A 27,148-nucleotide genomic window follows, 5' to 3' on the forward strand; every position below is an offset into this window, starting at 1 on the left:
AACTAGAAGACAACGTTTAGAACTCTAAAATATCTTAAAAAAAAAAAAAAAGGCAAACCCATTTAAGCCTAACATCATTTTTTTGTCTCTTTTCTTTAGGACTTTGAAACACTGTTTTCATCGATTGCTCTCTTCGAAAAGTTTGGAAAAACTTATTCCAGCACTGGACAAATAGTGTAAATGTACTGAAAACTACAAACTATAAGACTATGAAAAGTAGTCAATAAATTTATTTCAGCAAATACACAGCAGCATGGTGACTGAATGTCCCAAAAAATACTCTTTGTGTGATGTATACTTTGTCTGAAGTAATTTTAATTGATTTTGCTTGAAATTTAGGCAATATGGCTTCCAAGATTTATCAAAATTATTTTTTTTAAAAAAGTATTATCTTAAGGAAATTATTTCTGCAAATGCTGTACTTTGTTTAGTATAAATAATTTGGGATGCAAAATCAGAGTCATCAAATAAAATACTTGGAACCACATTTATTTATTACATGTTTGTAAGTGAGGTTAACAGTAGAAAGAAAAAAGTGTAAAATTTATCTGTCTTTTCTTTCCTCACAACTATAAATGTATCTGGTCCATCACTGTTGTTCTTCATCTTCAGTGTTAGTATCCTTGACTGATCCATGACTTCAGAAGTGCAGAAGAGGCATTTACATGGAAGATATTATTTAAAAGCCTGTTAGTAATTCTGTGGATGAAAGAACTTAAGTTTTGAAAAGGTAAAGTTCTGAAAACATAGATACCTTTATTACTAGGTCAATTTCTCTAATTCCATTTAATTTTATTTATCAATACCTGCACATTTACTCCTATCCTGTGTGCCTTGAGTACAAAATAGAATGATGCTTGGTCAGAAGAACACACTTGATGACACAAAACTGATGCTTATTTCCTCTGTTCATTAGCAAGCAGTCCTACAAAATATTGAGTATCCTCAGAGCCCATCCACTTCATAAGTCGCAGAGAATTCAGCATCATGGGAAGATCTCAGCATATCTAAAGATCAAATTATAAGCTGGTTCTTAAAATCATGTGAGAGAATCTTTACAGGAATTTAGTGCTGAATTTTCTATGATACCATATTTGCTTTTTATATCATTTGAATATATTTTAAGCAAATATGTCTGTTCATCTCTAACTCAGTAGTAGGCTTTTTTTTTACTAGTTGTTTTTTTTTTTTTAATGTGATTCTTCTGGCCTCTGTAAATGTGAAGAAAACTTCAATGTCTGTATGAATACTTTCTGAACCTGGTGTAGTGGAAGATGTGCCTGCTTATGGTGTGGAGGTTGGAACTGGATGATCTTTAAGGTCTCTTGCAACCCCAGCCACTCTGATTCTATGAACTAAGAGTCACAAATTTCCCTTCTATAGGTTTTCATCTCTCAGCCTGTGTGAAAAGGTTTTACTGCTACCACACACCAGAGTAAAAGCCCTTCCAATTCCATTCCAGCAGGTTGCAAGAGCTGTACTGGTATCACTTTTTGGAGTTTGTTATTTTCAAGCTTTAAAAAGTTTATTTCTGTTATGAGAAATTAAGTCTGGGAAGCAGGAAGCAGCCACCCCAGTGGCTGAGTTTCCTAGGTAAGATTTAATCTGATCCAATGTATCAGAGTGCTTCAGTTGTCCCTGGAAGGGACTGAACACTTCAATGAGACACTTGTGCAAAACTGTTGATGAATAAAGATGGCACAGTAATTTTTATATGTGAGAGCTATCTATTTGATTGCTTCAGCTTTCAAGTAGTTCATCACAGTAATTCACCCTGTGTTGCCTCTTTAACTTCCTACTGCAGTTTCCCATCAGTCCGATTAGAAATGGCAATGCCTTTATCAGATTAATCTTTCTTTCTCTTTCTTCTTTCAGTATCTCTGACCCCAGGACAAAGCAAAGCCTCCCATGCAGTCTGTACTGCAGGGTGGTGGTGCACGTGGCTGAGGGACCAGAGCACAGGGGGAGATTAAACCCAACACTTCCAGTTGGAATTGTTTGATACACACACACCTTTCCTCATCTTACCAAAATAACCCCAAAACTTTCCTATTTCTGAGCAGATAACCAGAAACATTCTTACACAAAACCAGGTATGTTTACTTTATTAGATAAATAAACACCCACAAAACTAATAAAGTAGCAAACATATTACCTGTGGGGTTTGGATTTTGGGCATCTTTTGCAAATTGCATTTCACAGGGAATACAATTTTCTTTATCTGGAGTTCAAACAGAATTTGTCATTCATGGGCCTATAGCATCCAAATTATTTTGTCTGGCCACAGTATTATCCCAGAACCCTTTTATTTCTCATCAAATACATTCAGCACTTACATTTACACAAACCACTTGATAATTATTCTAGAGGGACTGTTTTGCTTAAATTGAAATGTTTGCATGTCGCAAACTTACAGTTTTAACTAAAGCCAGTTAAAGCTAAAATTTTTACATTTCTGTTCACTGCAGTAATAAAATGAACAAGACAGGAAGAAATTTGATGGTATCATTGTGTAACCAACTGTCAGTATAAATACTGATTGTGTGAGTGGTCTTACTTTACTCCTGTGTAACTTTCTTCCTGATATAGTTTATTCTTCTGTTTTAATTACCAAACTGCTTTTTCTAGTATATTTTTCTAGTATATTGTATTTTTACCATGTTATATATCCTGTGTTTTCCTTATTAATAAAATTATTAGTTTAAAGTAACAGTATTATTCTTAAAGTACAAAATCTTAACACACAGAATAGCACCAGGAAATAAGGAACCAAGAAATGAGCTGAGCACTCTGAAAATTTGTAAGGGACTCCTGAACCTTGAAGAATCTGCAAGACTTATATCCTCTTAGAAATGTTGTTGGCTATGACATTTAGCAGAACTCTCACAAGAGTACCTGAAAATCAAAAGAATCACTGTGATGGTAGGGAAATAGACAAATGTCAGTCTTGGAAAAAAAAGAATGTACTGAATGTATTTCAGTTAATTGTAGTCAAACAAATGTGAATAGTAAAACATCCATAGTCAAACTCTAGCAAAGGACCTGATTGCTGTTGTTTGTAACAACAAAATATGGCCTTCAGCATGCAGCAAGACAAGAATGTTCCTTCCTTGTCAGCAGCAGAAAGGTAGCTTTTGTAATTTGAACTGATTTAGTTCACATGTAGAGAGGAGAATAAAAAACAGAGTTTGGATTTTTCCTACTGCATGTCTGCAGAGGCTTAAAAAGACCTCTAGAAAACGGCCTGAAGTGGGAAGAGCCCGTCATAACAGCTCACTATCAGAGCATCTCATCATGTATCACTTAGATATTTTTGTCTTACACTCAAAAAGCCTGGAACATAATACTTTGATGGCAGTTATATCTGAGAAATTTGTATTTCTCATTTGATCATAGATCTTGAGAGTCAAATTGTAATGTTATTTGGTTTGTATCAGGTGCATGGCCTACATGCCAGGTGCAAAGCATTCAAAGCCTCTTTGCACCTCCTTACTAACAACCAATGATCTTTGGATTCAACCACCTGTGGGGATGGCAGTGCTCGTAGAAAGATGCAGGCAAAGTCATTAAAAGGGAACAGCTATGTGCAAAAATTGGTTCACAACCTGTCTCATCCTGAGAAGCTTCAGGTATATTAGAAAATGTCTGGTAACATCTATTCTTACCAAAACTATCTGCTATTGCTCAGCGGATTAAAGATCCTTCAGTATTGCTGCCTAATAGTTTTTTTGACTGTTACATAGCTGATGTTGTAAACACAGCAAAATCTCTTAATTTAGGCAATTTAAGAACTGCCTTCTGGGCTGATCCAAGATGTTCTCAACGCTTGCCAGGGAAAACATTTAGCTTGCAATGCCCTCTAGAGGCAGATTTGCCATAGTAGTGGTGGTGCCTGCAGATAACGCTCTTAATTTTTGTTTTTAAATTTTTTTAAAATTTTTTAATTTTTTTTTTGTTAACCATGTCACATTTCTATAGGACCTGAGATCAAGAAATATTATGGGCTCTGCTACTGATCTACATGCCTCATTCTGGACTTGTACTGCAGGTGCTTCCAACTGAGATGGGATCATATTTAAACTGCAAAGTATCATGGTGATGTTTGCAAACAATAATGGATTTTTACACATCAATGGTTGACATTGAATAACGCTCTGAAAATATCCAAATTAAAAATATTTCTGTTATTTTTCTGATATAAAAATCAGCTTATTGTTATTGAAAAGGATGTGTTTGCCACGTGCCTTCCATAAATCTGTGGCTCTAGGTTTAATGAATTTGGAAGTTCTGCTTAGTTGAATGAGGTTCTCTGTCTTTTCCAGGCACCCATGGGTTCTTATGCACAGAATAGCAGAGACTGAAAAACAAAGGAGGGGCATAATTCCTTAATATCAAAATCTGGGTTGTCCCATACTAAAACAGAAGCACTACAACTACAAGGGAGTCACATCCATGTAATCTGAAACACAATTTGAGCCTTGAAACTTTTATTTGTCTTCATTCATAATTTTTTTTTTTTGGGATTAATTTTCTTTCACTGGTTGACAAAGCTATCTGGTAGGTCTGGAAATATGTCAGCAAAAAGGCTCAGGCAATGCTGGCTTGGCTTCATATTCTTCCATCTTTTAATAGTTCAGCTCATTAATGAGAAAATCATCTGGCTGCTGGCACAATCAGATGCAGTCACTTATCAGTACATTGAGTTCAGTTTATAGTACTCCGATTCATATTCATGATCAGAGGATGCAGTGGAGCAATTCATTTGTGCGCTGCTGCATTAAGCAATCAATGCCAAAATGTGACATATTGAGAGTTTGCATTAAACTGCTTCCTTTGAGCATCTTTGAGTAAAAAAACCTCCTAAGTGCAGAAATTTGTTGAGATAAATCACTCAGCCACTTCAAGAAAAATGTTGAGATTCCATATATGTAACATTTAGTTTAAAAAAAAATCCATTTAATGTTGCTATTGAACATGACATGGTTATGTCCTAAAATGCAAGTTTAGATTATTTTAACATCTAATAACATGTACAAACTAGATCAGAATTATCCCAAATTGAACCCTCTTTCTTACTCTTAATTTATTTTTTTCTGTCTAGTGAAAATTAATGTTCTTGTTTTGGCTGAAGATACTCAACAATCTCAAAACCCCAACCTTTTACATTCTGTATGTCATGGTACAAATAAGGGGCACTTGCAGTCTGGACTTGCTCACAATGATTCAGTTTTTAGGAAGTGAAAGTGCTTATAAATTTGAGAGAGATATATCTTGTGCACTATTGTGAGAAGAAGGTGAAACCAAGTTTAGTCACCTTCTCACTTATTCAAAGTTTGTAGCATGTTACAGTGGTGATTCCTTGTCCACGTGCTTCACTTGATTCCATCAGATCATTTTCTATTGTCAATTTGTATCAACTTTTCTTCAGATTTATAAAGTCTGAGCAACTCAGTAGTAAGAAAAGAGAAAGAAAGAGAATGAAGGAAAAGAAAGAAAGAAAAGAAAGAAGGGAGGAAGGGAGGGAGGGAGGAAGGGAGGGAGGGAGGGAGGGAGGAAGGAAGGAAGGAAGGAAGGAAGGAAGGAAGGAAGGAAGGAAGGAAGGAAGGAAGGAAGGAAGGAAGGAAGGAAGGAAGGAAGGAAGGAAGGAAGGAAGGAAGGAAGGAAGGAAGGAAGGAAGGAAGGAAGGAAGGAAGGAAGGAAGGAAGGAAGGAAGGAAGGAAGGAAGGAAGGAAGGAAGGAAGGAAGGAAGGAAGGAAGGAAGGAAGGAAGGAAGGAAGGAAGGAAGGAAGGAAGGAAGGAAGGAAGGAAGGAAGGAAGGAAGGAAGGAAGGAAGGGAGGGAGGGAGGGAGGGAGGGAGGGAGGGAGGGAGGGAGGGAGGGAAGGAGGGAGGGAGGGAGGGAGGGAGGGAGGGAGAAGCTGTGATCACTCACACCTAAGCAAAACAGGTGCTAAATGAATGTGTCCTTAAAGTCATTTCTTTTGCCTGAGTAGGATTGTTCTTGGTTTTCCTCATTGGTATTTTTGCCCAAATCTGGGCCAGTGGATCACTGGTTAGAGGAGGAAATAGGCATAGCATGTAAAAAAGAAAAGGAAATGGGCTGCTCACACTTCATGATTTTGCAATATTTTTGTGTTTGCAATATTTTTCTCTCTCTTAACATCCTCTATCTCCTCCACCACCAAGTGTTGTCATCTGGAGATGAAAGGAGAATTTGTCACCAATCTTTTGCTCTAGACAGCAGAGCGAATAGAGTATTCTAAAGCAGTCTGTGTAGTTCCTAAGCAAAACCTGGACATTTATTTGAAAGAGAAGAGGCTTTCTGACTTCCATCAGTCTCCTAAAAAAAACTTTGACAGTGCCATAAACATAATCATTATGGAACTCTGAGTCTGACTATGTTTATATCTTACTCCCACTCAGAATATATCAACATATGTTATAATATATTTTCTAAAATTAAGAATAATCCTAAATCCTACTTAGTCCAGATGATTACTTTTATTTTTCAAGTACCTTAGTTATCTAAGTTAGGCCTGTAAGTAAGTTAATTTAAGTTATAAATTAAGTTATATGCTGTCTAGTGTTGTTCCTTTGCTAAACTGTTAAATTTAAATTATAAGACAAGTTGAAGTACTTTTGATTGCCTTTAAGTCTTTAGGCTATATTCTTTTTTGTCCTTGCCCTTTCTATCCTTTTGTCACATGCACCTAAACACACGCCCACCCAAGTTCTCAGTTTATTTCTGTTTTGATTGACTTTGTTGTTTTTTCTTTCAGAGTGCCTAAACCATCTCATAAGTAGCAGAGAAAACCTTTGCCAATGAACTCTGTCGTGCTGTCGCTTAATATTAAATCAAGTTATAACTGATCTCCTTGCTGGTGATTCTTTAAGTAAACTCAAGCACTTGTTTGTGAGGCTGGGACCATACTGGGTGCTACTGGGAGCAACTGGGAATGGTGGGTGTGCACTGGAGGCAGCTGGGTTATATTGGGAGTGAAAGAGATCATACTGGGAGCTACTGGAAACATGCTGGGGCAACTTGGAGGATTGGGAATGAGCATGCTGAGCACCTGGGATATACTGGGAGTTAGGGCTAGGGTTTGGTTTAGAGTAACTTATATGTGTGTATATATATTTATATCCATACTCTCTTGTGCAGCTCTCCCATTACATTTTTGCAGGGATCTGTTATAGGGATAAACATTGCTACAGTTTCACAAATGTTCATGTGTCTTATTCAGAATAGAGCCTCTTGTTTGCTGCTCCTGTTTCTGATATTAAAAGAAAAAGGAAAGTAATTCAAAGGGAAAAGAGAGTAGAAATTTGACAGCTGTTGCAAAGGAGCAAAGAAAGTAGTGACTGGAAGAACCGTAGAAACCGTCCTGCTCATGTAGACCAGCTAGTGACAGTTATTGGAAATATTGGGAACACTTTATCCAAGCTTCATTTTATCCACTTATTCACTTTATCCAGGAAAATGGAAGAGAAAGGTCAGTTCTGGGCAGTGAGTGCTTGGTACACGGCAATAATGGCAATAGTTCTTAATCTATGCACAGTGACTCAAAGCCAGGTCTCTGTGGTAAAGAATTCAGTGTAAAGACATGCTGCCCATGAGAAGGCAGGAATTGTGACTGAGACCACTTTCCATTGCCTGGTACCACAGCTCCTGCAACTTGTTAGTTCGTCACTTGCCATCTAATGACAGTTGAGGAGGATGACTGTGACAGACAGCTGTGTCTGTTAGCATCGAGAGAGAGCTTATGTCTGACCTACTTCTGGCAATGATTAACACATGATTTAGCTCTCATTCATTTCTATTCATGGTCATATATCTCACAGCTGTTGCTGAACACCAAGAATCAGGAAAGGTTTTTGATGACTCTATACAAATGCATCATCAAACGGTGAGATGTGATCATTTACAATAAGTTATGATTCTTGTTAAAAAATAAGAATACTTTCTCCCATTGCTCTGAAATTTTTATTTTTGTTTAACCACCAGCACATTAGAAATGTTAAAACAGTGATGGTGTATTTAATTTCTCATAAAAACTATCAATATGCTTATTTAATTTATCACAGCTCCTATGTGTTGAGATGAAATCACCCAATAATAATCAGTCTAATAATTATCTTTGAGATGTTTGAAAGATTTCCAATTGTACATATTCTTGTTCAACATTTTATTTTTACAGTGGAGACTGCATGATTCCTACTCCAGTATAATTATACCAAAAAGGGACAAGGTGCTTTCGCTGATTCAGAGTATAACATATTTACATCTCTGTCAGGATAACAAAGAAAAAGTTACAGATCTGTGGCCAGATGGGAATTAGGAGTGCTGCAATATTTCCCCATGCATGAATTCAAAAATCCATAGTTTTGTTAGGAATAACATGTGGAAAGTTCATTTGATGTTCAGTAGCAGCCTGGTAGTTGACCACATCTGGGCTGGGAGAGTGTCTCCACTGACTTAAAATGTTTCTGGTAGGTTTACTTATCTACCTATCTACATATCTAAAAATGCAAAAAAGCACATTGTGCAAGCATAGCCCTTTTGTGGGAGGTTTTAGAAGCTCTGAGTAATAGCAGGCATATGTGAGGGTTTTAACATTAACAATTTGCTTGAATTCAGACAGTACTTCAATTTTTGAAAATCTCTCCCATGATACCATCTTGAGATCCCCACAAATGACAAATATAAAATCTGGCTCATTTGAGTTTCTTTATTTCTGTCCCCTATAATTTTCTTTCCCTTGTTTGGTTCTTCTTCAATAACGATTGCTCCAAATATCAAAAGATTTTAACAGTACCTCCTCACCTCTCACTGATCTTTGCTCCTGCTCTGCAGAAATCTGACTGATGTAGACAAACTTGTAAAGGTGGTCAGATGCAAAAGATTTTCACAGCTGTCCTTGCTGAGAGCACTTAAGCTGGAAAAACGAGTTCTTACATCATAGGTTTTTTAAAGAGCAGATACAGAATTGGCAAAGAACATACAAGTATTTATTTACAAAGCTGATTCTACTAATCTATTAATCTATTCGTGGGTGAAAAAATTGTTCTGATAATTTAAGAAATTTGAACAAGGTGAGACTTGTGTTTCAGTCTTGTGAACGTTTGATATAATTTTGTTACTCTTAGATTTTTCTCAAAGTCCAGCAGGTAGGCAGAAATAATAATTTATTTTTTTAATATAATTGTAGGTTTATGTCCACTTGGGAAGAAAATAAAATGTGTGTGCCAATGATTCTTGAGAATTCTTTCTTCTGGGGAATCTCAGATTCTATTATAAACATGAAGAGCTCATATAAACAGCTGAAATCTGGAAGACTCAGATTTTCTCCTCATTATGTGCACATAAAGATAGATGGAGAGAAGATTCACCTTGAACAAGTCACTACTAACCTTCTGCTGAGCTTGAGAACTAGTAGGCTGCCCCAGTTTTTACACTGATAAAAGGAGTCTGGCCATGCTGTTTTCTCAAAATATGTTGATAAACTGTCTCTTCACAGCAAGAACACATTTAGCTGATACATCTGTTACTCAGATTGTCACATAGAATTAGCAAATCAATTCAAATATTAAGTATTTTATTGCTATCTAGGAGTCAGAAGCAAGGACTGGAGGGATCAGTCTTGGCACTATCTCTGCAGAATTTTTAAATGAATATTCTTAGAAACAACTGAGAAATATTCTCTAACAAGAGAAAGCTAAAGATGGCAAAAGGATTTTGCTCAACATTTATTTTTATTTTACTTAAAGTTTTATAAGTAGAAAAAAAAAACTTTACAAGAGAGATTTAAAATCCAGCTGACAAGGGAGGTCAGAGTGATGGGGCTAACCCTGGTCAGGGTCCTGTCTGTGGGCCTGATGCAGTGGTTGCCTTGGTTTATTGGGCTATTCAGACACTGTTTGCTGCCCTTTGCTATTAACCACTCCTCAAACCTCAGAGGGAGCCGGTGTGTGTTTTACAACTCTCTATCATAATACTTTGATGGGTTGCTGAAACTGTTTGCAAAATTGGATATTCTTAATATTTTGCAATTTTTTGATGGAGCTGACTTTAAGAAAAGTACACCTAAAACCCAACATTATAGAAAGGGAAAAGTTATTTCTATGTCAGCTGCAATCAGAAGCTGAAAATAACTTTATTTATTCTTGAGATCCCAGTGATGCCCTTTCTGATAATGAAGCCTGCTTGTGTTTGTTAGTCAGTGAAGGATTCTAAGACAGATACCCTCTCTGTTCTTATGCATCAAAGATAATAATCCTGTTGACTTTTTCCAAAATATAAAATACCATTATCGATGCTCAAATAATCTGAATCTTTACCTGGGGATCTGAAGTGGAACCTGTCAGAAAAGAATTACGTGCAGAGCAGAGCAAATTTTTGTTGTGTGGATCTCTGTCTTTTCCATTGAAAGACTATAGCACAGAGCCTCAAGAAAAGATCTAGTCTTCCCTTGGTCACAATTTATATCTTTTCTCAAAAAAAAAAAGAGAACAGGCAGGAAAAGTAGTGATGCATGTCTGATATTGATGGAAAGCAAGTATGTACCTCATCCATTGAAAACATTGATCAAGGCCACTTTGCTCTTTTTTAATGATGGCCCCATAAATCTGCCAGTATCAATGAAAGTCACTGTTATCTACTGAGGTTCTAAATGGCCATGTAAGGAAGCTAAGCCGTAGCTAATGATTCTTTGCATCCAGAAGCCATGCTCTCCCCTTTCAAAACTCTTCTGCATCTTGTTTAGTTTTTGTTTACTTGTTGGCTGTGTTGTTTGGTAAACTGCACTTGAAGAAAACCAGGACACACAAAAAAAGTAAGAAATTCCACATACTCACAGCAATTTTTAATGAAGTGGTTTTATTTTGAAAAGCTCTTCTCTCAGTGGGTTTCAGTCAAGAAGGATGAGAATCCAACAGGATGTGGCTTTTTTCTGACAATACAGGCTATAGAATGTGGCAAACAAACTTGAATAAAGAAGACCTGGAAAAGAGATATTCCTGTTATATATCAATGTATAATCTGTGGTTCCATACCAAATCAGACACAGGATTCGTTTAGTAAACCAGGGCATTTGATTTGACTATTTAAAAATGCCAGACAATATATGTGGGTGCTAAGAAGATCTGAAGGAATGAAGAAGGAGGTGGAGTCAGGCTCATCCCAGCTCACAAACTAAATATATGGGCTTGTTTTCACCGCTGTACTCTTGGCCAGGAGCACAGTTACACAGCTCCCAGTCTGTCAGGGACTCATCAGCGACACCAGAGTAGGCTGAGGAATCTTTCCTGGGAACCTCAGTGGTTCCAAACAGGGTTTACCATTTCAATATTTTGTGCTACATATGTTCAGGATTGAAGTATATCCTCAGTGGAGGACTTCACCTCACACAATGGGAAGCAATAAATAACCCTTCTCTGAAGAGATGCTGAGAATATTTTGAAAAGGAAGTTTTCCTATTTTTTGCATCAAGAATATCAAAGAGATTCTCTAGACAGATCTGACTGTATCTTAGTTATCTTTGCAATGAAATCCCTCCTTAGCCTCACCCCAAAACACATTCCTGTGTAATATGTACATGAATCTCAGAAACAGATGGAGTATGCCTTACCCAGAATCTAATCCTAGTGAGGTAGAGAGGCCAGATGGTCTCACTTTCCAAATGAAAACTTTCAGAGAATCTTTAAACTAAGCAAAGATTTTATTAACATTGATGGCTAGATACAGTGTAATACACAGAGAAGATTAATTAGAAACCCTAATTAAATGTAACAGTGTAAAAGAACCAGAGCACTATTTGGCATCAAACAGCCTTTTAAGATTCTTGTTGGAACCTGGAGTCCTCAGCATGGCTGAGCTGCAAAGCGAACAACAGAAAAGCAGAAACAATGAGATTTACTAAAAGGTGCCAAACTCAATTCTACATGCAATCATTTCCTGTAGTTTTTTTATAGAATCATAAGAGGGTTGAAAGGAACCTTTAGAGGTCGTCTAGTTCATCCCCCTACCCCAAGGCAAGATCAGCTATACCTAAATCATTCCTGACAGATGTTTGTCTAACCTGTTCTTATAAAGCTCCAATCACAGAGATTCCAAAACATCCCTAGGCAATCTATTCTGGTGTTTAACTATCCTTGTTGTTTGAAAGTTTTTCCTAATGCTTAACTCTGAATCAACACTGCTCCAATCTAATCTTGCTATTTTTTCGTTCTATAGACCAAGGACATGGAAAAAGTTAATTCCTTTTTTTCTTTTTTTTTTTTTTAATCAGGTGCCTTTTGCAAATAGAAAGATGATTCCTATATATTCCTCCTATTTTTAAAATTTTCTTTTAGACCAAAGAAGCCCAGTTCTTTCATTTTGCTGCCATTTAGATTTCAGGCCATTTGGTTTCCCTTTGCTAGGGCCACATCTCTCTCAAACATGGCATTGGAAGCTGAACATCACAGCTGCTCTCTTAGCTGTGCCCTGCAGAATGGAAGGCCTGTTATCACAGGTGTTAAGGACAGTATTTCTTGTTTTGTGCTAAATTCACATTCTTTTCCTACACAGCTCTCGCCACTCATTTCTAGCTTGCTTTTAATAAAAGTGGATTGACTATATTGAAGAAGGGATTTCTTTGCTGTTTTTTACTACAGACAATTGCAGAAAAAGAGTATTTGCATGAAGATGTTATCATGTCCCCCAAGCAAATGAGGTGAAAGAGTCAGTTTTCTTCAGCCTGTTAAAGGAACGCACATCTGGAAGGAATATTTTAATTCTCAGACATATGGAGTGGGGAGCTTGAGGATACGAGCGTCACACATCACTTCTCCCTTTAAATTCTGTGCTCGTATCTCTGGTGCGCAGCAGGAATTCTTGCGGATCATGGACAGTAACCGAGGAAGTGTTGCCATGTTTTTACAACATCCTGACCTCTAGGCTGTTACTTAGTTGATTAGTTGGCAATACAACCCTACAAGGTTGTACCATCTTACTGCAACCACTATGGATCTTAGAGGCGAACAGCATACTTGGGAAAAGCAACTGCAGGTGGCCAATGGTACAGAGAAGGACTTCCAGCAGCCTCCTTCTGATCCCATGCTTCAAGTGTGCTCCCATTCCAGCTCCTTTGGTAATTGCTGTAGTGAAGTATTGTAGAGAAGCACAGGAAGAGGCATCTGGACCCCGACTGTTGTGAAGGTTTGCTGAGACAAACACACACATGCTTATGGCTCACGGAAAGGGGAACAGATGTGCAGATTCAAGGAATTTTATCCCCCCCAAATGCTGCAGTCACAGCTAAAGAAGAAGTAAAAATAGATGTGGGAGCAGCAGCAATGGCAAGGACTAATGCTGAGAGGGTGCAGAGAGAGAGGAAAGGACAACTTATCACAGAAACAAGGATAAGCGAGGAGGGCATTAATTATGAACTGCCCTGAATAGTGACAGCACCCAAACTGCCTCCCTTAACAAGTTTCCTCTTTTGTACTTTCCCAGCATCAGCTGCATACCACCCTTTCCCACTACCAGTGTGCAGCACATATGGCTGCCTTGCAAGAATCACACAAATCATCCAGTAAGTTCATTTTTATTAGTAGCTTCTGCTTAATTAAGGGATGCATCATGCTTCATCAATCAGCTTCTGTGCATGTGAGTTGTTTTCAGCCACTCTGCTGATGCAAACTTCAAGCGGACACAGTTCTTGTGCTGTGGGCAAGAAGTTAGCCTGGTTAGCCTGAGTTTGGGCAGCCAGGGGCAGAGCTGTATCCCTGATTGTGAGCAGGAAGTTTCATGCCACAGTTATGGCAATGGGAGATCAACAGTGACTTTCTGTTGTTATGCACTGACAGATTGATGCACAAAGTGAATGGGAAGAAAAATATTAGAGTTAAGACAGTGAAAAGCATAATTACAGGTTGAAAGCTTTGGTTTGTTTACAAATGTGAAGCATTTTTCGCTTTCTGGTTTTTAAAGAAACCAGGTAAATCAGTTTCTGCAGTCACCACTGATTTATGCTGGTGCATTTCAGTGCTGTAGAAGAAATTCCTGAAGATGAGCAAATCAGAAAGATGTGTCCAACAAAGGACAGTGCAGTGCAGTGCAAAAAAAGAGATAGTGGGGCCAGAGTGTGGCTTTGCTTCCCAGACTGGACACATGAACCTGCACTAGAGTATATGTAGCTAAAAGTGCTGGGTTTAACTAACTAACTAACTAACTAACTAACTAACTAACTAACTAACTGGGTTAACCCCAGGCCTGGGTTTGGCCTGGGACCTCTTCCTGGAGTTGCACAGTGAGATGTGTGAGTAATTACAGATAATCACATTCTCCAGTCTCTCTGTTAATGCTAAAACAGGGCTGCCTGTTACCACCAGGCCATTACTGGATCTGGAATAATGCTCATAGCAGCAACTCAGTGAATTATTTTTTATTTGCTTAATAACATTAAAGGCATAATTGGTCACACTGCAGTTCAGCTTTTCCATTGCAACCTCTTTCATGGCCTCAGATACACTTATCCTGGATTCTTCCCATGCAGGAAAGATTAATTCTGATGAATTATACCAAACTCCATCATACTTATACTGCTTGAAAGATTCATTAAGAAGTGGAAACTACCAAAACCCAAATCACTTACAACCAAAATTAAATTTGGCTTCGGCTTCTGATGTGAAAGCCTGTGCATTAACCCACCAGGTTACCTAACCATTGAATACATCCTGTTCAGTGAATGTAACACCATAACATACATGTAAGATACTTAATCTCAAAATACAAAAATACATAGCTCATCATTTTCCTCTGCAATTTTCATGGTAGCTTATCCTTTACATATTTTATTAATATTTTTATGATAGCTATTAAAAGCCCTCAGATGCTCCATGGATTGCTGGTGAAATAGTGTATGTACAGTATATATGTTTTTTAATAGTGCAATTAAGGTAGATCAGACAGTTCTACTATATTATTATATATATGTCTGAAATTAGCATATTTTAAATGCCTAAAAAAGGTTTATATGATTTTTACAACTGAAATGCTTCACTACACACCTCTATAAGTAGATTTCCCAGTGGCTATGAATTTTAGGCTGTTCCTAGCTGCCTGATAGAAGAAAACTTGTGTGAAACTTACTATTTTATCTCTGACTATTCCAGTCCCTGAAGCTCAGGTGAAAGCTTTTAAAACTATATTAAAGAAAATAAAAGACCAATAAGCACACTATTCTTTCATCATCTGTAAGTTACAAAGGACCATTCAACAATGTTTAGGAATAACTTGGCACTATCCAGACTTGACCTGAACTTATTTCCCAAACGTGTGATTAGAAGGGACCCTTCACACAATCTTCACACAGTCAAAAGTGGAGATACACTTTCCACCTTAGCTCACTTCCTTAAATTTCCTAACCTGTGAGGTGGAGGAAGAGCAAAAAAATGAAGTTACAGACAGGGGAAGGCAGCCCAAAAATACTTCATGTAAGTTCCTTCCATCTGCTTGATTCACTTATCACAGTGTGCCTGGGAAAACAACCGGGGGATTTATAAGCAATCCTGCCCAAGTGCAGTCAGGTTGCTGGGAAGTAGCTGAAGTTTCAATGGCATCAAAAGGCTTTCACAAGGAGTATTCTGACCTTGCAGAAATTTTTGTGAGTTTTGGGAGTGGATTGGTGCTGTGGCAAATTTAGTGAGCAGAAATTTCAGGAAGCTTTTTCGTTTTTCTCCTTAGACCTCTCCTATACATTTCTCCTTGAATCTCCTATCAGTCACTTCGCTGACTTTGTTACAAATACATGCTCAGAAGGAAACTAAAGCTCTCAGAGGGGGTCCCACAAAATATACATAAATTCTAATTTTGATCTAGTTCTGTACCTGAAATATATCTCCCCCTTATCAACAAACAGATCATTAGGTAAATTCAGCAAAGGAATCATTCACAACTACATGATGTCAGTGCACATAAAGGACTTTGCTTTCAGGTACTTTTTCATTATTAGGCCTTTCTCCTGAAACATGACTAATCTGATCCAGGGAAAAGAGGAAACCTCTGTCATCAAATCTGTGCTCCCAAATGACTGACTGCTGTATTTTGCCAGGGAATCATGCTCAACATGTAGGGATGGAGAACAAGTCCCTGTAATCTATGACTTACTAGCTGTTTCTAAGTGATTCTGGCTGTGTCGATAGATTTGTTTACAGCTCTAATTGTGTTAATGAATTGAACATAATTAAACTTACAGCATGTCACAAGCTTCCTCTGGCAACTCTAGTTGGTTTCTTAAGTACCAGTTCATCAGCAACCATACTGCAACTGAATAGGTAACTACAGAACACCTTAGTAACAAAACAGCAAATATAAGACTAGACCTTAATATTCATCCATAAATTACTGCAAGAGAGGCAAGGAACTTGGATTGTAAAGGTAGAATTACCCAGGGTTGTTTTTTTTTTGGGGGGGGGGTTCATCTTGAGAAACAGCCAGCTCAAGCTGTACAATTATTAATAAAAAGTATTTTCATAAAGGAACCTATCTTTTGGCTTATGCAGAAACCTTGAGTTGACTCCGTATGGTGACTGGTACACATCATTTTCGTAACACTCCACAAAGCAAAACTCATCTGAATTCTGAAATTTGTCCTAAAATCCAACTTTTTCATGGTTTGCAACATTGAATATGAGGATTATGTGAAATGTACTTCCTTCAAAATAGAACAAGGTGCAGTGTTTAATCCATTTTTCACCAGCAATTTAATTGGAATGATAAATAATTTATTGCTCACATACACACAGGTAGGAGTAACAAATCCTGTTGGCTATCTCAACTGAGGTTTTTGGAGTCGTCCTCTGTTTGGCTACTGTACTTTTAAGTATTTAAAGAATTGTAATAACCCATGCCCTTTTCAAGCAATTTAATTTTGATCTGTCTTGGGTATTATCCCTTTAGTCAAACCTCAGACAATAAAAATCTTTTGTATTTTTCATCCTAGAACTTGGATTTCCTCCTTGCTGCACATAAAAACATTTTCAATCAATGATCGAACAATGTTAACAAATAGCAAAATATTATTAATCCTTTTCTAAGTTATCACTAAAAATCTGTCTTTAAACTTGTATCTTATTCTCATGTTTATTTTCATGTGAACAGTGTTGTCTTAACATGTATAGAATTTTTTTTTTCATTTAAATGTAAGCAAGTAGCAGTGACTATTCACAATTTACTGGTAGTATTCTCATAGTTGAAGGAGCTATATGGGATCTATAGTCAGAGTAGAAAAACAAATAGAATATATGTGTTATTTTTTTAAACAATAGGCTCTTTCTATGAAAGCATTGATTCTGGTTCAGTGTTTTCATAATAACACAAAGTGTTGTAGGAATTACTGATGGTGCAGAACATTATCAGGTGCACACAGCATGATGCCTGCACTATTTTCACAATGTAATTTTTGAAGAAACTCCAGCAAACTAAACCCTTTTGATGCAGCACTAGATAACAATATGGAACAAATAAAATGATCTAGGAGAAATGTTGCCTCTAGCAGAAATGACTGAATCTCATTAATATCCTTGCAGTTATCTGCAGACCACAAAAAATACATCTCTATGCATTAGCTAGCACAGATACCTCTATGCAGTACTGCCTTTAGGTTGTGTAGACATACACTGAGTATTTTCTGATTAAATTAACCTGTGTCAGGTTCTTAAGGTTGTATTTTTCTTTCTTGTGCATTCGTATCTAACCTGAGGGTGAGCCTTATTTTCAGCATCTGTCTTAATATAAATTTTGTGGTGATCCTCAGCAGAAAGAATTTCTGTTTTAAATATTTTCATTATTACACTTTGTAGACCAAATAGTAGCAAACTTCTAGTACAACTTAGCCTTTTTCCAGGATTGGGAGAGGGCTGGCTAACATCTTCAGTAAGTAGATAAGCACAACACAATCAAACTTGTAGGATACACACGTACCATGTATGTGTCAGAGACGTTTGTGTGATAAATTACACAGACCATGTGGTAAATTGCAGTTTGCGCTTTTGACTGCCTCATCTACCCTCTGCTTACTAATCCATCTCCAGTGGGACCACTTCTATCATTTAAAAGATCTGATCAACATGGAATAGCTCCCTTAAAAAAACGACAAAGCAACTTGCCACTACACATAAAGCAGGTCTATCTAAACGTGTAATGTAAATGTAGTAAATGCTGGATATGTCAGCAAACTTCAGCTAACTTATTTCATGTCATTTTAAAGGGCCATAAATGACAAAAAAAGAGTGGAAAAATACATGAAAAGGCCTTCCTGTAGCTCTTAACAGGGATCTCACTGTTCCTGGAAAAATTTCTATGATGAGACTGAGAGGAGAGGTGAGGCTTGCAGCATGATCCAAAAATAGTACTCTGTACTAAAAAAGAAAATCCAAAGCCAAAACAAAAAATAATGACAACAAAAGCAAGAAAGAAAAGTGGGAAAAACCCCTCCCTACTCCCCAGAACAGTTCTATGAACTCTCCAAGCCCTAAACCAGAAAAATAATCTGACATCTGATGCAATATTGAGACTAATACGCTAATTCCATATGGTTAGATTAATCCATTAATCACTGCTAAAAATAATTGTGTAGGTACCTAAATTAGCTGAATCTTTCTTTATGGGAAGCAAAGAAGAATAAAAGGCTTTATAATACTAAAAGTAATTCCTGTGGCTGATAATTAGCAGTGGGTTTAAACACTCATCCTTACGCTGCTACTTTCTCTTGAAAAAGCCAGAGCAATGTCCCCATCTTCACTGAATACAGTCTTAGCACCTTGGAATTGCACTGCTCCGGAGCCCAGACTTAATTAAATAACAAGGTTAGGATCAGACAATATATCAAGGTTATAAACTGGAGCACTAACCTTCTGGAGGGGAGACATTCTCAGCTTTCCAAAGGAAACAGGGGTTCATGTCTATATTTGGAAGGTCCTGGGAGAACAAACTTTAGCATCAGCATAAATTAAGTACAGAGAAGGTAATTTAGGTACAGTTAGTCTCTTTCTGCCTGTGCCTTGGTTCAGGACTGGAGTTCCTGTGCTGCCACAGATAATAACAACATCAAAAAGGAAAGCAGGCTGATTTCCAGAAGCTTTGGGTCAGAACCTGAATACTGTAGGTTGTTTAGGAAGGAACTTCACCTGAGCTTCATCTTCAGCTCAAAGTAATTTCTGCCTTCTCTCTGTTCAGCACTAGGTTTCATTGAGGTCAGTGGAGCTGACAGCTCCAGAGCTCACCCTGACACCAAGGACTTCTCTTAGATGTACTGTAGATACTCCAAAAATGTGCATCACAGGAAAGGTGAACACAGACCAGTACCAAACAGGAATGGAGAACTGTCCTTTCTGAAGAATGCATCAGCATATTGTCTCTTAGGGCAGTGAGGTCTGTTCATAGGGGAAGGTGCTGCACAGAGCAGCCAGAAACTTTCTGTGCATGGAGAAAGACTCAAAGGATTAGACTTTAAGTGCCTAACTGTAAGAGGGGAGATTGTCTGGAGTGCTAACCTTGTTTGTCTGATAAGAAACAGGAAATACTACAAATCAGACAAGTAATCAATAGCATTCAGATTTCAAAGAGAACAACATAGAATAAAAATCTCAGACTCAAGAATAAAAACCTCAAACTCATTTCATTGTATTCCTGGAAAGTTATGCTCTCTTCCAAATTACAAAATAGCCTCTTATAGTTTGATAAAAATATTCTTTGACTGTGACTGTTTTTCTAAATAGAAGATAAAGCATCATTATTAAATTTTCATGCAAACTGCTATGTGTGGAGTAACTCATTATGAAAGAACTATTATATTTGCAAAGTCAATATTTGAAATGTTAGTAGCTCTTCACTGAAACAAAGGTTGAAAGGTCTGAAGATACAAAGAGAAATCTTGGCTAAACAACAAGTAAGGCAGGATGAGGTAACAGTTTGCAATGGTCTGTAGGATGGAAAAACCAAAAGGAATAAAGATTTACAGAAAAGTACAGTAAAGTGCAGTAAGGACTACTGGAATAAAAATAAGAAATTGAAAATTTAGATTGGGCACATCAGGGAAAAAATTCTTGTTGGAAAAATCTGTTATGTGGCAAAGCAGCCTCCCAAGAGATATGCTGGAATTGCTGAAATTCTCTGAAATAGCTAAAATGGACCTTCATACAATAGAATAGACCATGGTGGCAAGAGCAATGTCAAGATTGGTGCTGAGGAAAGGGTGTCAACCTATGGTCACCTGCTTACATCACTTCATTTCAATGTCCCAACACTGCAATGAAAGCCCCAAAATGTAGGTGGGAGGGATAGAACAGAAGATGAAAGAAAAAAAAATCCAAATTGATATAGTTTTTTTGCCTGTATACATATTAAAAAATAAAAACAAAAATTGAAATGCCTTCATAAACTTCTGAACATTATGTGAATTATACAAATGTGGCCCCTGACCAGCTCATAGGTGCAGAAATTTAACAAATAACTGCTTTTAGTTTCACATCAGTGAGTTTCCAGGCTGAAACAGTGTCTCTATCTGGCAAATCCAATTTCATGACACCCAGTCAATTTTTCCTTTCCTGAAAGGCCTCATATTTTTTATGTGCACCCAGGCTGAGGTAACTACCTCAGGTTGTATTTTGTTGGGAAAAGGGTCTTGTCAATGTAGGATTCCTTTAGAACCAAACTTTAGGAAAGACCTTTTCAATGTGTACATATAGTAAGTTTACTTCATGACCAAAGTTTTTTCCCTTCTGCTAGCAATATTTGCTCATTCCAATTTACTCATTTGAGTTCTGCCTCTGAAAGTAGTAAGCCAATAGATGGGTTACCTGTGGATACCTCAGCTAATAGTGCTGAGTAACTGTTGTGTTGAGTAACATGCATAGCAGTGTAACTTTTTAAGAATAGGCATTTGGGCTCAGGCATACAGAATAGCTGCTAAGAAGGAACTCAGATGCTGAGGTTGCAGTTGTTGGGGAGCTGATTGAAAGAACTGTAACTGTTTTGGGCCTGGCATGGTGGTAAGAGCTGAAGATATGAAGGAGGAGGGTTGATACCATAGGGGATGATTTTTCAGCTCTATGGGGGATACGTGTGTGATCACATGGAGGAACATTTTATTCATTTGGCAAATTGAGAAATGCTTTCTTTGGGTTAGAAATTGTTGGTTCCATTAGCAGAATCTAATACTAAGGACATGTTCCCAAGGCACGTGCTCACATATCTACATACTCAGCTAAGGAAGCTGCTGAGGAAAACTTGACAGTGCTGAACTCAAGAAGCCTTACAGGCAAAATGCAGAAGAGGCAGAAGACCCACCAGCATTGTTCTCCAGTCAGCAGGCCAATCCCATTCGAACAACAGCCTGGAACTGGAAATAAAAACCAAAAAAAGAAGGTCAAAAGGGAGTAACAGTGCTGCCATCCAAGGTGGTTCTTTGACTTCTGCTTTTCCTGTGGAGACAGACAAATGTGACTTTGAACTGGTATGGAAACAAAGACATCTGATGACTGGCCATTTTCATATCCGCCATCAGGATTTTAATACTGATTTTTTATTTAATACCCCTTTCCATAATACGAGTACGATTTTGATATCAGGGTACTTTGTGATCTCACATATTGATTGAATCCGTCTGAAGTTAGCTATAATTCCCGATTCTAACTCCTTATGTGCTCTGATGCTATAATCTATGGACAGCTGTATAGTTTTATTTCTTGTCCAAGGTTTGAAAAGCATTGTATGGTCCTTCTTTGGTTGGAAAAAGAATCAAACAGCAATATATCAGTCCAAGAAGTTATTATATAAGAAAAAACAAGTAATTATTATTATTTTAAAAAATTGTATTTCATTGGTTTGCAAATGTACACATTTGTGTCAAAATCACCCTACCTATTTTCAAACAGTAATACTTGTTCTAATATTGATTACACTACTGTTATTAGACTGGAACTAATAGTGTCTCATCACTTTTTGGGAACTGTATGACTGTTATTATGTATTCTCTTGTACTTTGAGAATAGAAACCCTCCCAACTTGTTTGCACCAAAGTGTATTTATCCTTTATACTACTGTTCAGGAAGGATCTCTTCATAGAGACTGGTGATTATCCTTCAACTTAAAAATTATTATCCCTTACTTTTATGGAACCTAACGCACATCTGAAATGAACCTGACACCTCTCTGCTCTTGAATGATCTTTCTCAATTATTTTAAGAATGAAGTCTACCACTAGAAAAATTATAAATTATAGAATTCTCCCACTCCCAGGTTTACTTTGATTCTGTGCAAATTTGCCAGAATGAAAAGATTACATCTTTAGCAATCAGGTGAAAAAAAAGTACATTGAGGTTTTTCAAATTAAAATATTTCTTTTGACGAAGGGATTAGCCTAAGTTTGCACACTCAGTGTAATTAGTGCATATGGTCCAGCTGTGAAGAAATAGCTGAGGACTTCTAACTTATTATTAATTAGGCTCATTAAAATGCAAGTAAGAGAACGATGCCTAGATAAACAATACCTTATGTCATAAAGTCATTACTTGACAAGAGCTAGTCTTGCTAACAGAAGTCATTACTGATATTTTAAAGGAGCTTTTTTTTTTTAGACTCCATGGGTGCCAGTTAACTACTTTTGACTGACATCAAGGACAGACATGCAAAGCTGTAAGGAGCCAGCCGTACAGCACAGCAATTCTTTTCACATCATTTCAAAATATGTCTGGCTGAGGTCAAAGGTTGACAACCAAATGACAGGCCTTCTTCAATTGCTGTGGTGTCACAGCAGGAGTGTGTCAGGGAAATTTTCCTGGGCCCCTCTGTGAATTTTTACATGTTCACATTTCTTTCCTTGTCTTGTAAGTGGGACAGGATTGGCAGATTTGTGATTAACACCTCAGAAGGAGAAGCGTAGACACCATCCCAGGTTGGGAGCTCATGGTAACTGCAGCTAATAATCAAAAGGTTCTCCTTCCACATTAGCAAAGTACAAAAGACCAGCCTTTTATTTGTGTTCATTTGTATTAGAAAAGGGATGTGAGATTAGCAAGGGCTTTAGCTGTGTACATTGGTAGCACTTGCTGCATTTCTCACTATCAGCACATCTCCCAGTGATATTGGTGTAACGAGAATTGTCCTCCAGACAAAGACAAAAAAGAAAATCTATGCATTAAATACCAACAAGCCAGGCACCAAGCTGTTTTCAGAGTTTTATCAATGTTTCCCTTCCTTTAAAGTCCATACATGCTAACTTACAAGTAGCTCCACTGAAACAGCCTCGGCTGAAAATGCATCAAACGCTGCTATTGATGGGTGCTGAAATGAGGGCCTGCCTTTAACACAGGGTCAATTGATAAGTGACTGACCCAGACTTTTGACTGACATGAAGAGCTGTCAGGCAAGGTGCATCATTCTAAGTGGTGAGTAAGCACTGGAGAGATCTGAGCCGCTGCTGTGTTTGGTAAAATAACTTGTGATAGATATAAGTGGTAAGAACCAGACTGCAATAAAGTAAGAAATCAAGAAAGGTAATTTTACTTGGATTTAGACAAGACTGACATAATAGAGACTTCCCATTGTCTGTTTACCAACCCCATAAAACATTCTGTCTGATGAATAAATGAAAAAAAAAAAAAGTTTTGAATATATCTGAGAACCACTGTAGATGCACTTTTGGCAAGAGTTATGCTGTACTTCAAAAGCAAAACCTTCTTTTCTCTAACCACTGGAAACTCCCATGAACTTGAAAATATCTTGTCTCAGTCTTATGGCACCTGTTTTCACTTCAGTGTAAAGGGAAGACAGCAAAATCAAGATCATCTTGGCTCATTCTGCCTTTGTTTACTCTTTAAGCACAAGTGGAGAAAAGTGATAGGACAAAACAGGTAACAAAGTCCAATATGCTTGAAGATGAAAATGAATTAAAGCTGAAGATATCACCAGAACCTGGCAATTAGTGCAAAGCAAGTAAAATTATACTCAAACCACATAATACATTTTTATTAATAAATTCTAAATATATGAGGGAAAATCTTAATCTGATCAAGCGTAATTGAGTATCTTCTCCCTACTCTAACTTCAATACATATCTCCATTGCCTACAGAGTACAGGTAAGATTTACATATGAACAAAGTGAAAAAAGCACCTGCATCCTCATGAACCTAGAAAATGCCACAAACTTGCCAGTTCTTGAAATGTATCCTCTTTTTCAAGATGGTCCATTCTATGACCAGACCTTCCTACTGTCTCTTGAACAATGTGAGCATGCAACCTGATAGCACATGACATGTAGCTGCTATAAATTCTGTGGTCTTATAGGTATCTACAGGTCACAATCTGTATGTTGACAAAGCACAGGCAGTTGACCATGAAATTATTACCTAATGGGTGCACCCCAGCACACATTAGACCATGTGGAGAACACTCTGTCTTGTCTTGGTGGCCCAAAGCTCAAGACCCCATGACCTGTAAACCAGCCTTGGGCAGAAAACCTAGACTGTTGCTATGTATATGAAATAGAAGACAAAAAAATACTGTGAGGAAACTCAATCTTTCCATATGGTCAAGAGGAAGTGCAGGTTCACAGGCTACTCACCAACCACCTAGCCTGAAGATGTCATGACTGAACAAATCTGTTCTGGCACCTGGGATTTTTATTTATTTTGCAAAGCCAATACTTTGTTTTCATGAAGAATTTAAGGTGACTGATAGCAAAACCAGAGTGCACTGATTAGCTTTGGTGTAAATCTGTTCTAGAGTCCAGTTGTGACAATACTAATATTTTAGAAACAAAAATTATACTTTTCAATAATATTCCACAATATTCTCTCAAAAGAAGTTGTTTACATACACAGGCTAATTCATAATTTTTCCTGAGAATAAAGGAAATATCTTCTAATTTTTTTTTTCAAAATGCCTTTTTTTCTAAACATTTTATCTCTTCATCTAGGTAGTGCTATTTTAGAGTTGTCTTAAAGAGCTGTCTTAAAGATCCAAAGACTCTTTGCAACTGGAGAGTAATTAAGACAGAGTTAAGTGTGAAAAGGCAGCTTCCCTGTATGCTTTAGAAATAATTGTATTCTATATAAATATATATGCAGTAAATAATTGTTTACCTGAATGAACAACAATAAAAATCAAAGAAGCAGTGCCTGTCCTCAGAACCAGGAGAGCTTGCAAGGCCAGAGCTCCAGCTTGTTCAGGTGTGCTTACAGTACTGTGGGAAACACTTCAGCAAATACTCTCTAACGCCATCAGGAACACGAAGCAGAGATGAGGATTGCTGAGCAGCTCCTGTGACGAGCCCTGATTGAGCAAACACTGAAATAATTAGGAACAGTCGCGCTGTGGCAAAGGCGCGACGGGCGGCCAGGCCGGCCAGGCCAGACATGGCCATCACACAGCTCCTGCTCGCTGCAGCAGTGCCTGGCTGCACCCTGAGCTGGCTGCTGGCCCTGGGGAGCTGAACCACACTCGTGTTCTTTCTGGGTGTCTGCAGGGACATGAGCTGGACGTCTCAGCCCCGTGAGGCGGTGTCGGTGTGGGCTGAGGGGCCCAGGAGAGCCAGACACTCGTCAGGCCTCGCGCCGGGTCGTGGGGCCCTGGCAGCCGGCAGGAGATGCCTTGCCCTCCATTTCAATGCTGCGAGCATCCTCCGTGACCTTCCCTCTCCCTTCCCAGCACACGCTGACACATCCAGCCTAAATTTGCGTCTCGCATCACCTCAGGATACTCATGGCTAATTTCATTATTTTGGAGAGAAAATGCAAATGAAGCCAGACAGCTGGTGCTCTCCTCGTGGCGAGGAGTGATGGAGGGGCCTGAGGCCTACCTCATCAGAGGCTCTCATACCCGTCTGCTCAGACAGGCCCTGGCGGGAGGAGAGCGGGGAGGCTGCAGGAGCAGCGGGAACAGATGGCAGGGAAGGTAGGAAGATGGAGAAGCGAGAGGGGCCAGAGCCGTTCGGAGGAAGAGGCAGTGTCAGTTACCTGTGGGCCGAGGCAGCCTCGCAGGACAGTTCGGCATCTCGCAACCTCCCCTGCCTTGCAGAGCTGTTTTTAATTCAGTGGGGATATGAAAGGTGGTCGCTGGTCAGGTGTGGCACAGCAGCCTTGGATTCAGGATATTTTAGGTCTGCTTTAAACCAGCAAAGACCTCAGTTTGCTCCTAACCCTGGCCAATTGACTGCTAACTCCTGAAAACACTGTAACTCTAAACCCAGCAGGTTCAGAGGTTGTTTTTTAAATCCTTTTTCAAGAATAGGCAAAGACTTGGAGAAAAAAATATATTCCTTAATACACAAGAAGGAGAGATTTAAAATCAATTCCTCCAACTATTCATGGAAGAAGGAAGAGAAAACAAAATCATGCCCGTAAGAAATCAGTCAGAACATTGTCTCATAAGACACCTATACAAGAGGCCTGCAAGAATAATGTGGCTCAGCACAGACTGCCCAATGTTTCTCAGCAGTTCAGCCCCGCTTGTACCAACACATTTCACATAAATGTTCCCTGACACCTAAAAAGTACAAAAGACCAGCCTTTTATTTGTGTTCATTTGTATTAGAAAAGGGATGTGAGATTAGCTAAAAAGGTAATGACACCAGGGGCATCTTAGGAGTTTTCATGTTGCTAATTATTATTATTATTATTATTATTATTATTATTATTATTATTATTATTGAAGTTGTTTCTGGAGAGGTCTGAAATCTTCTTTCATTTGACATACCTGCAGGCAAACAACAAGTATAGAATTTTTTAATACATTAATTGGAGAAGTAAGTGCTTTCCATGGAGGAGATCTCTCTCTTTGTCTCTCTCTCTCTCTGGGTGGTATAGGTAGATCTTTTAAACAAAATAATAAAAGAAAAAATAGATTTGAAGAGGTTAAGTTTAATGACCAGCATTTTCAAGTATTAAGAAGGGGCTAGGAAAGGCAAGAAAACTAATTTCTTAAACACATATAGCCCCATCCTCTGAAACATTTAACCAAATTAATTCCCAAGACTTCATATGTATACTGTGTCATAAACCTCCCCAACTACAAACCCCCTCTACATTTGTAACAGAGTTATCTCAGATTCCTCTGTTTAATAATTACTCAGATCTAAAATTTGCAATAAAATACCAATTGATTATAA

The 27,148-nt window shown here is 38.0% G+C and overlaps 1 protein-coding gene and 2 long non-coding RNA genes across 9 annotated transcripts in view; 2 read left to right on the top strand and 1 right to left on the bottom strand.

Moving 5' to 3' along the window:
- SPATA17 (spermatogenesis associated 17) overlaps window positions 1-2,710 on the top strand; it is an 88,657-nt gene extending 85,947 nt beyond the window's left edge. For all 3 annotated transcript variants that reach the window (XM_086878734.1, XM_086878730.1, XM_023922847.2), the window contains one exon: window positions 100-2,710. In XM_086878734.1, coding sequence (XP_086734860.1) covers window positions 100-180 — 81 coding nt within the window. In that variant the 3' untranslated portion in view covers window positions 181-2,710. The remainder of the gene's footprint in view (window positions 1-99) is intronic.
- Window positions 2,156-26,407, bottom strand: LOC111926207 (uncharacterized). 3 transcript variants are annotated; one of them, XR_015283734.1, is made up of 6 exons: window positions 25,998-26,407; window positions 25,125-25,314; window positions 21,330-21,381; window positions 10,853-10,997; window positions 8,823-8,934; window positions 2,156-2,221 (listed from the first exon to the last, which is right to left on the bottom strand). It is a non-coding gene; the product is annotated as an uncharacterized LOC111926207 (long non-coding RNA). The 3 variants fall into 3 exon arrangements; XR_015283733.1 differs by lacking the exon at window positions 25,998-26,407 and having other exon boundaries at window positions 25,125-25,634; XR_002862770.2 differs by lacking the exons at window positions 2,156-2,221; window positions 8,823-8,934; window positions 10,853-10,997; window positions 25,998-26,407 and adding an exon at window positions 25,841-25,973 and having other exon boundaries at window positions 21,297-21,381.
- Window positions 3,479-12,318, top strand: LOC147655040 (uncharacterized). Of its 3 annotated transcripts, XR_015283730.1 has the most exons (4): window positions 3,479-3,629; window positions 3,979-4,048; window positions 7,841-7,905; window positions 9,208-12,318. It is a non-coding gene; the product is annotated as an uncharacterized LOC147655040 (long non-coding RNA). The 3 variants fall into 3 exon arrangements; XR_015283732.1 differs by lacking the exon at window positions 7,841-7,905 and having other exon boundaries at window positions 3,573-3,629; XR_015283731.1 differs by lacking the exon at window positions 7,841-7,905 and having other exon boundaries at window positions 3,573-3,629; window positions 3,979-4,095; window positions 9,208-11,720.
- Window positions 26,408-27,148: the final 741 nt, after the last annotated feature.

Source organism: Cyanistes caeruleus, chromosome 2 (genome assembly GCF_971803275.1).
Source record: "Cyanistes caeruleus chromosome 2, bCyaCae1.hap1.1, whole genome shotgun sequence".
NCBI classification, from domain to species: Eukaryota; Metazoa; Chordata; class Aves; order Passeriformes; family Paridae; genus Cyanistes; species Cyanistes caeruleus.